The 11,112-nt window shown below is 31.9% G+C and overlaps 1 protein-coding gene across 4 annotated transcripts in view; it reads left to right on the forward strand.

The window, feature by feature from the left end:
• LOC108710851 (gamma-aminobutyric acid receptor subunit beta-2) overlaps positions 1 to 8,516 on the forward strand; it is a 142,357-nt gene extending 133,841 nt beyond the window's left edge. For 3 of the 4 annotated variants that reach the window (XM_018252027.2, XM_018252026.2, XM_041586083.1), the window contains 4 exons: positions 601 to 738; positions 2,874 to 3,026; positions 3,840 to 4,084; positions 6,709 to 8,516. In XM_018252027.2, the coding sequence (XP_018107516.1) occupies positions 601 to 738; positions 2,874 to 3,026; positions 3,840 to 4,084; positions 6,709 to 7,056 (884 nt within the window). In that variant the 3' untranslated portion in view covers positions 7,057 to 8,516. Of the gene's footprint in view, positions 1 to 600; positions 739 to 2,873; positions 3,027 to 3,839; positions 4,085 to 4,215; positions 4,554 to 6,708 lie in introns of those variants that run through there. The other variant, XM_018252028.2, reaches the window with a different exon arrangement.
• The last annotated feature ends 2,596 nt before the right edge of the window (positions 8,517 to 11,112 follow it).

Genomic DNA, 11,112 nt, shown 5'->3' on the forward strand with positions numbered 1-11,112 from the left:
GCAAAGCCAGAACTGGCACCCCAGATCTCCAAAGATACATCAATACATACCCTACATTTCTGCCATATTTGTAGACTAGACAGGAAACAGCTCCAGTCATACAGTGATTGAATACTTCCTGAAAATAAAATTATAATTTCCACAGCTGGCAAATCAGTTTCTAGTCCAGACAGGCCATTCTAGATGCCACACACTGTTCCACCCTAGGCACCAGGGCCTTTTCTTCCAAGTCACGTTTTCTAGAATATCTATTGATCTCTGGTCCATTGGTACTACTGAAAATCAATTTGTATAGTGGTTCTACCCCCTTAAAAAACTATCTATTTGTTATGATGTTAACATTTAAATATTAAAAAGTAATGTAAAGGCTCCCTACTGGAATTCTATGTTGTCAAAGCTGTTTGCCACAATATAATTTTAAAGTTACCGATATCTACTGACGGTTTCTTTCTTCCCAGGTATTTTTTCCTGCCGAACAGACAGTATGTAGGATATAATAATTCTTAAATTAAACAGTGTTGCCTATTTCTAATTGTATATTAGATATTGTATTTTCCTTATTTGATCGAATGTAAAAAATATGGTATTTGTGATTTGTAGATGGATACACCACAGATGACATTGGATTCTACTGGCGTGGTGGCAATAATGCTGTAACAGGAGTGGAGCGGCTTGAACTGCCACAATTCTCAATCATAGATTACAACCTTCTTTCAAGGAATGTGGTTTTTTCTACAGGTAGGTTTCTGTAAATTTAAAAAGTGGTAAAAATATTAATGTAATTTTTAATTGTGTTTAAAGTATATTCAAACATAATGCAAATACAATTTTGTATTCATGCTAGTATGTGACCTGTTATCCAGAATGCTTGGGATCTGGGGTTTTCTGGATAATGGATCTTTCCATAATTTGTATCATACCTTAAGTCTACTAGAAAATCATGTAAACATACAATAACCCCAATTGGCTGGTTTTGCTTCCAATAAGGATTAATGATCTTAGTTTGGATCAAGTACAAGCTACTGTTTTGTTTGAAAAAATCATCTTTCAAATTTGGATTAATTGGATAAAATAGAGTCTATACGAGGTGGCCTTTCAGTAATTTTGAGCTTTCTGGATAATTTGTTTCTGGATAACAGATCCCATACCTGTACATCAGTTGGTACTTTGGTGCAGGGACCCTTATTGTTCTTATTTAGGTTTATGGTCACAAAAGATAATGTTCTGCGCTAAACAAACAAAACGTCTACTTTTTATCTCAAATATGTAGTATGGGAAGCCTATTTGTCAAAATTCAAGTTTGTGAATTTTCGAGTTTTAATAAAAAAAAAAAACTCACAAACTCAAATGTGCGCTCAACAACTTGATGCCTTCAAAACGTTAAAAAAAATAAAATTCAGCACAATTGCATTCAGTGAGTCTATCAACTTTCAAAAGAACGCAGAAAAAAACTTGAATTTAAAAAAAAATCACTTGAATTTTGCTCAGGCAACCTCTATTGACTTCAGCAGTTTTTAAATGCCAATTTTTTACATTTTACATTGAGGTTTTAAATTTTTGCACTTGAAAAAACTTAAATTTGAGTTTCAGAACCCGTAATGCTAATTTGTGAGTGCAAAAAAGCTGAAATCCCAATAAAAAGTTTAATTTGAACGTTAAAAATGCTGTGTGGCTCACTCAAAATGCAATAATAATTTAGGTATAATTATATTCCCAAATGCATTACAGGTACTTTAAAGGGGCTCTATCATATATCATGAAAATATATTAATTTATCTTATCAATCGTTATAGCTGATTAAGAATATTTTAATAAAAATATGTTTACAGTTCAGTATCAGTATACATATATTAGAAGCATGTTTATCACATGTAGAGAAGAGCAGTTCAAACTTTATGAATCACCTCTCACTAACCGTAATCTCCCTGTAGCAGAACTATTGACTCAGTCCTGTAAATGATATGCCAGCAGTAATGCCCTTAGGCTCACTATCACTTACAGTACAACTTGCACTGTTAATTAATTGTTCAACTGAGAACAAGTTACAATGAGCATACTTTGACTCATAAAGCTTAACTGTTGCTCAACTTTTACTTTAAGTAACTTAAACAATGCTGTGAGTCCCTGAACAGAAAGTTTATCTATATTTTAAAAACATCTGTCATGTAAGCATCCGTATGTAAAACATGCATCAAATAAATATAAATATAAAACTTACAATTGCTTTTAAAATACATTACACAAAATAAATTAAGTTGTAAATTTATTTGAAGTATAAAAAAACTCTAATATTCGATCTTTGATTAATAACCCCATTAATTTAAAAATTATTTATATGTAGGGATAAAGGCCCATTTATTAAATGTAGAATTTTAGTGGTATTACAGCTTTTTGAAACCACGATTAAACTCATTTTCTCTCAAACCACAAATGCCATGAAAGTCATTAAACAATCCGAATATAAGAATGATTAAGGAAAAGATACAAAACGATCTGCTAAAAAATATTTTTGAGTTTTTTGAGTTTTTGAGACAATTTCTAGAAAATTAATTTTAAGACCTCTAAAAGTCTGGCAAAAAAAATCAATTAGGATGAGTGCAGAACCCATTGACTTCTAAGTTTTGATTAGAGCTTATCTCTTTTGATTTTTAGAGAAAAAATACCATTTGTGAAGGATATAGAAGTAGTAGATCGGCCCCACCGTTAACATATCATAGATCTGGCCCACTCTAGTACAAAATACTAAATTAAAATCTAACAAAATATGTTCATAAATTAGCTGAAACAATGAACAAATTTTTGCTAATGTTTATATTGTATGTTTGTACTGTACTTACTAAGATGTAAAATCTATTTCCAAATCAATTTTTTAGGATCGTATCCAAGGTTGTCCCTTAGTTTTAAGTTGAAGAGAAACATTGGCTACTTCATCTTGCAGACATACATGCCTTCAATATTGATCACAATTCTTTCATGGGTTTCTTTTTGGATTAACTATGATGCATCAGCTGCTCGAGTTGCTTTGGGTAAGACGATTCAACATTTGAATTAAAAAAACAATGTCTTGACTCTAATGAATCAACTGATTCTAGCCACTATAGGATTGGTTTTACAGAAAGCAATTAGCTATACAGGATAAAGCCAAACTGTTGGATTTGAATTCAGTGCTATAGTCAACAAAATAAAGAAAATGGAGAAACAGCTTCATAAACGACACATTATATATGATGTTGATTCAACAGCAGTGGAATGTTTCTCTAAATTTCTTAATGATGCAAAATTATATGTGGAATCCTGTCCATAGTGAACCAAAACAAATGTGTCCTCCATGAGCACCTTTCCTCCATGGGCTCTTTATTAAGCTGACCCCCAATATATGCCTATAACCAATATCTACCTATAAGTGCATCTCACCCCATGATATAATTTTGGTTTGGTTCTCTAAAGAGGAATTTAAATATCTGTGTTCATTGACCCCTTCATTCCTAAGGTCTGATTTAGGTTGCATTCACTGATGTGTAAGGAGTTATGCGCTCTAATGAGTGAAGTAGTGGAATTTCTGTTTTTATGAAAAACTCACATTTGCTTCCATTTAACAATTCATTGAATACAGTTAAAGCATAGCTGGGGTCTCATTTGATAAAACAGATGAATGCATCAGTGAAGTGCCTTTTTTTGAACAGCAATTAGTTGTGGTTTAGGCAAAACATATCTTTGTTTGCAATCGTAGTAAAAATGTGTACATTTTTTAATATATTTCTATTGATACTTACAATGGGACTTGCTCATATAATTAAAATGCTAGTACAGTAATACTTTTCTTTCCTTTTCTTTTGAAGGAATCACAACTGTTCTGACCATGACAACCATCAACACTCACTTACGAGAAACCCTACCCAAAATCCCATATGTGAAAGCTATCGATATGTATCTTATGTGCTGCTTTGTGTTTGTTTTCATGGCTTTGTTGGAGTATGCTTTGGTCAACTACATATTTTTTGGCAGGGGACCACAACGCCAAAAGAGAGCAGCCGAAAGGGCTGCAGTTGCCAATAATGAGCAGATGCGAATGGAAATTAATAAGGTATTGCAAAATTGCATTTTGATTTTACATATGGTTAATACTTTTACAGACAGTCATAATAAAACAACTAGATTATTATAAAATTTATGTTAATATATACTGACTTCTGTCTATCTATTCTGGTTATCTAGAACAGAGCTGTCCAGCAGGAGGCCTATAGGCTAGATGTGGAGGCTAGATTACTTCTTGCTGGATGTCAGGTGACCTACTAACTGCACCATTCTATTGTTCCATAAATGGTTAGCGCATCTGTATGTTATAATATTTCAGGAGGCTGAGGAATACATTTCAACATATACATATCTCTGTGGTATATTTTCCTGTTTACACAGTGTGCTCTGCAAAATACTGACCCTTGATTCTTGCTATAAAAAAAAAAAACCCTTACTACAACAGACTTACCAGAGAATGCTTTTTTCTTTATTTTTATTTATCTATTACTAAAATAAATCCGTATGAGTTAAACATTTGCATTTGGTAATTGATCTTGGCTTTGGGTAAAAGGAGCAGAAACAAAAGAGGGAAGGGACTTAAAGAAGTGTTAAGGTTAAGAAATGTAGATCACTAGAATTTAGAGGCCCCCTATTCATATATTTATAACTAAAAGGCCAGGTTTATTACTATTTTTTCATGGCCTTCCTTGTTATGTTATGTTCTTTTGTTATTAAATCAAAATCATTAAAAAATCATCAAAGTCAGAATTGGTCTAGTAGACCCTTGTTTTTCCTATTAAGTTACTGGTAAGTTTCTCATTCAAAAAGACGATGATTTAGCATCTATAATGCCTCTCTTTATTAAAAAAAAAAAACTTGTTTTTTGTCTGTATACCCTGTAGGTGTCATGAAACCTGCAACCTTGTAACGTTTGGTTTTAGGTTATAACAATGAATTAATTGAATAAATATTGGGGTTGGGGCTGTTAAAGCTTGAGATGAGGTACCTTAAGGCTTAAGCAACCAAGAGCTGTATCTGCCTTATACGTAAAAGTAAAGATCTAAGGGGCAGACTAAAGAAAAAATTGCATTAGGGAATCCTGAATGATTCCCAACTTTTTGAATTTTATCAAATTATTAATACTTTATTAAGAGCCAGGAAGGGGTTTTAGCCAAATTCCACATACATACAGCATGTCCTGCTTTAAGAAATCATCAGAATTGAATCGACAGCAGACAAATTGATTTCTTTCCTGTGGGGCACTGTAGTTTAGTAGCTACAACCTAACCAGTTTAAAGCTTTTAAAAAAAATAACCATTGTGTTAATTTTAACCTCATTTAAGTCTATCCTATGTCAGCTTTTGATGCAGTTCTACTTAAAAAGTAATTTTGAAATTTGACGCTATTAGTATTTTTTTTAACTAAATTGTAACCTCTGTTACTGCTTGGTGAAAAAAAATTAAATTATAAATTTGCCCCTCTGTAGCATTACCTGGTATTGGTGACACACTGCATTATTATTCTCTGGACTGTTTCCTAATGATGCTCCAAAAAGAATCGGGATATAAAGCTTTGGGTGAAACTTTTAAGGCATGGGTCATTGATATTAACATGTTTCTATACCGCCAATGTGGTGTATAAAAATCACTTGCATGAGATGTATAATTTAATATTTTTAGCTTCTGTTTAATTATTGTTTATCTCTTGCTTATCTCAATGGCTAACAAGGCATCCTCTGTGATGTAGCTCTCTAGATGTTGACGTATATATTGATGTATATTATTTTAATGCTATATTACATAACTGCAATATTGTATTGATACCTTTAGTATTTAGAACATTTTGATATGGCTAACATAGTTTCCTCAAAATGTATTATATTTGAATATGTTAATTGTAGTAAAATATACTAATGTGGGGTATAATGTTGGGTACACTATTTAAAGGGGTCATACTCTATAGCATTTTTTAAAAAAGTTTTAAAAAATTACATTCATCATGTAGGCAATGATGAATAACATGCAGCCAATGATTTTTATCTGGTCTTAATATGATTGTTAATTTTAAAATTACCAGAATAGACAACAGCAAAAGGAGAGCTGTCAAAAGAATCCACAGGGCGAAAATAATAATAAGTTAAAAAAAAATGTCTTTATTAGTCAAAGTTTATAAATATTTTTTACATCTCCATAGGCCCTACGCATTTATGGGCCCATGATTTTTTAAATAATTCTTTTGATCCTGTGGATTCCCCTGAAGCTGGGGGACTGGTGCACCTGGACCACATGATCTAATCTGTGAGCTATTTACATAAACATTCCGGAGCATCTTCTTTCCTTTTGTTGCAATTTTAAAATGACCATTACTGGAGCACAGCATATAGATCCTATCTGTATTCTATGAGTGTAGGGTGTATTCTCATGACTATTAGGATTCTACCTGAAAGCACAATAGGAGATGGGTAGACAATCATAGCTTTAACTTCACACAACAAAACTGTAGTCTCCTATCAGGCCTTTCTACCTTCTGATTGGCTGGCATGCCATGGCATATGGCTGGTACTAATAGGGTTTTTGGGCATATTTTCAGCTAAGTAGAAAAAAAGCATTTTTAGAAATGCATAATATAAGATCAAGGATGAAACTAATGAAGCAGTCAATATTTTGTCTTATTTCTCTCCTTATTTTTAAGATGGACCCCCATGAAAATATCTTATTAAGCACACTTGAGATAAAAAATGAAATGGCAGCATCCGAAGCAGTGATGGGGCTTGGGGATCCACGAAGCGCTATGTTGGCATACGACACTTCAAGTATTCAGTACCGCAAAGCCGGGTTACCCAGACATAGCTATGGACGGAATGCCTTAGACCGACATGTGGTTCAAAAAAAGAGCAGACTACGAAGACGTGCATCCCAGCTTAAAATTAACATTCCTGACTTGACTGATGTGAATGCCATAGACAAATGGTCACGCATGATCTTCCCAGTGGTTTTTTCATTCTTCAACATTGTCTACTGGCTCTATTATGTGAATTAAAGACTAAAAGCCATACAGGAGGCAAGAACTGGATTTCCATTCAGTTTGTGTTTAACCAGAAGTGGGGCTTAGACAAAAATATTCAGGACAAAAGCTATTTTAAAACACCTTAGTTGCTGGCACATTCCACTGTGTATATTTTAAAACTGGTTTTATTCTGTACCTATAAGAGTATGTATATCAATACTCCTTCTACCTTATAATAATCAAAGTTACTTTTATATACAGAGTCAAGTTTTTCCTCATGTAGATGCTCAAGAAAAAAACAATCCTCATAGATACTCGAGCTCCAGATTCATTACCGGTGCACTTTGAAACATGAAATATATTAGTCAATAATATGAAACATTATGACAAGTCCATCTGTTATAAAGGTAAACCAGTCCACAGTCCTTTATAGCCTCCATGGCACTTGGTTGTTAATGATAAGTTCCAAGTTATTTTCTAAGTCAATGTGGATAACCAATATCTCTGTAATTGTTTTACAATAATTAATGCAATACACATGGTGGTTACAGGAGTAGGGAATGAAGTGTAGTGTTAAACAATTTTCACATTTAAATTAAAAATCTGTATTTAATAGTGTGGGAAAGATATTTTTGCAGTGGTGTTAAAACCTTCTTCTGCAGTATGAATTGAACTCAGCATAGTGCAGCGCTTTCATATTACCCTTAGAATACAACCCACACAGCTGGAAAGACTTTATCTTAGAAAAATGTTATAGACAGTAGAGTATCAGGAATAAAAAATATATCCAAAGGGAACAAAATTATCTATGCCAACAGTCTTCTAAATAAAAATATTGATTTATTTTTCATGAAAATATTTAATTTTAACTATAAACTATAAAAAAAATTGTGCCTATCATTAAATCCTCTGTATAAACAATGAAACGAAATACAAACTTCTAATATATATATATATATATATATATATATATATATATATATATATATATATATATATATATATATATATATATATATATATATATATATATATATATATATATATATATATATATATATGGGAACCAGCACCCGTCTCTGTAGTGATGGTCGGGTGCTAACCAAAATTTATATATTCAATGGGGAAAGCATCAAAGCATGTTTTTTTACTGTAAATCAGCATGCTCTGACATCATGATATCTGAGCTTGCTGATTTACAAGAAAAACTTGCTTTAATTTAACATCTGCCATGAGTGCTTTCATTCCTCATATATATATATATATATATAGACACACCACATTTTTGCAGTTCAAGAGAGAGATTAGAGGAGTTATGCAAATTTCTCCATAAACTTAAAATAATATGAAATACTGTACAGTCTATTTTTAATAGGGATAATTCACAAATGGCATTAGTAATAGTATATAGACATGTATGAATCCTGACAAAGGAAGTTACCCAGATACTGTGTGTGTGTGTATGTGTATATATATATATATATATATATATATATATATATATATATATATATATATATATATATATATATATATATATATATAGTAAAATATTTTCTCTGCTGTTTTGAATATAGTATGCTAAGCAGAAAGAATGAATGCAATATGCAAATTTGTAGTTGCACTATTACTAACTGTACACATTTAAATTTTCAGAGACTTTAAACCAAAAATATGATGAAATTAAAATCTAGATTCTCCTTGGGGGAAAAAATTCAATTCTAAGCAACTTTCCATTATATATTCCAGTGATTTTTAAATGTTAGTTTGATTGAGTTGTCTCTTTCTGCAATTTAGATTTTTGTGGCAATGTAGCCGAAGTTATCTCTGCTTCTTCACTGGTCTGTTAAATCAGCTGACTCTTGCTTCTGTTTTTAAATTCAGAACCACATGGGCAGAGAATGCAGACTACAGCTTTATTTACAAATAACTTTAAAACCATTGAAAATGAATTTACATTAGAAAGTTGATTAGAATTACAATTTCTTTCATTAGGCAAAATTGCATTTTTTGGTTTAAATTCCTCTGAATACTTTAAGTACAACTTATTAGTCAAATTCAGTATTACAAGAAAATACACATATTTTTTCATAATTGAAATTAAATCAAGCTCTCAACCAGCTTCACACAGTCAAGTTATTTTAACATATGAAGAAGAAATAACAGTCCGATCTTCTTGTGGTTTACAATTAAAATGATTCATGTGCAAAACAGCTTCCTTGCATTCCTCCCCCTGGTGAGTTCATATAATAAATATCAAACACGACACAGAAGTGCAGAAAAAATATATAATATAGTGTAGCATGATACAAAAAAAAACACAATGAAAACTTGTGTATTTTAGTGCCAAAAACACTATACTGAAATACTGAATTTCAAACAGGCCAAACAAATACATATACAGGCTACCCAGATATATTTCAGTTTGAGGAGTAGTTTGGCTCATTATTAGCATTGATCCCATGATCCCATTTTTGAATGCAATCACTGTGTTTCACATCATATATAACTATTTTGTATTTAAAACAATTTATTTTTGGCACTAGAATACAATTGTATATTGTGTTTTTTTCATCATTCTACACTGTATTATATATTATATGCTTCCTTGTCTTTGATCTGATCTATTTCTACATGCATGCTTCCATTTTTTTACACTTATCACTGATGGGATCTTATTAATTTTTAATTTAATTTTTTGTTGCTGTTTTAGCACTTTATATCATTTAAAATATGCATAATCTTTGCAAGGTTTTACTTTCCAGCAAATGTGCATATAGTAAATCTGTGTCAAATCATGCAGTATATGCATTCATAATTTGTATTGCTTCACATAGCCAATTTGTTTTGAGGTCTAAATCTGGATAATAATCCAGAGCTGTATGTAATGCTTTTTTATAGTACCTTCTCAGTATTATTGGACTGCACAACCCTATTAATCCAAGTCAAGTTTTACAATAGCTCAGTGGGTGATATGATACACAAGATGAATCACGTCAGAGCTAGTAGAATGGAGGAGTGATTGGTAAATTATAATGAAGTACATCAAAAGAATGTCATACAAATGGCAGGAGTGGTTCATGAAGACCTATACATAAATGTAAAGCTCAGCTGTCTCAACGCAAGTAAGATTATGTAATTTTTGCTGAACTTAATCTATGATAGTTAATAATTAGCCCCTTTGTATTATACTTGTGTTTTTGGATAAAAATGGGAGTCCGACTTCTGCTAGAGAGGCAGGGCATGATCAAACTCTAGTGGAATCTAGTGAAAAGGACTTTCCCTGGTTCTGCATTTTCTTTCTGTATTTCTGCATGCTGTTTGACACCGATTGTAATTTGAAATGTGCATACATGTACCTATAACATACTTACGAGTAGGATTTCTTTTCTTTGAGTTTTCTTTGTTAGTAAGTTCTAAAGAACTCTCTTCATAGCTGATTTTCTGTATATGGGTAAGAGGGTTCCTTAACTGAGATATACTTCACAGAGGGAATTGAATTACGCCTTGAATTGGCATTTGTTGGTGTATGAGGAAAAATAATGCTGTAGCTACCACTTCTATGTGAACAATAATGTGCAAAGAGGGAATGTTTTGTGAACACATTAACTATATTGACTTTTCCCTGAAAATTTGCTGATTATACCCTTAAAACAAAAAAGCCCTGTCATGTAAAACAGTATTCCATGGAGCTTGGTGGGAATAATTTAATATGTTAACCTGATTAAGTAGCAGTCAGTGGTAATTAATCTCAATATTTTAGCACAAGGATGGTGATCTCTGATCAAGAACCTTTTTTTGTGTAGGAAACACATTATTGCACCATAATATGAAAAAAGATATGTTTTAGGTTAACTCAAAGTGGTGCCTGAATAATTTCCAAATATATTGGTTAACTCAAAGTGGAGCCTGAATAATTTCCAAATATATTTGTGTCAGTTCTACTAACTAGACAATGTTTATGTATTTTTTTTTTTTGATATTGGTAAACTGTACCTGAATTCTGTTTATTCATCTTAGACTAGAATGTGGATTTTAGTGGAAAAAAAGCAGACTATGAAACCACTTGCTAGAATGTAAGTTTTTTAA

This window comes from Xenopus laevis, chromosome 3L (assembly GCF_017654675.1).
Source record: "Xenopus laevis strain J_2021 chromosome 3L, Xenopus_laevis_v10.1, whole genome shotgun sequence".
Taxonomy (NCBI): Eukaryota; Metazoa; Chordata; class Amphibia; order Anura; family Pipidae; genus Xenopus; species Xenopus laevis.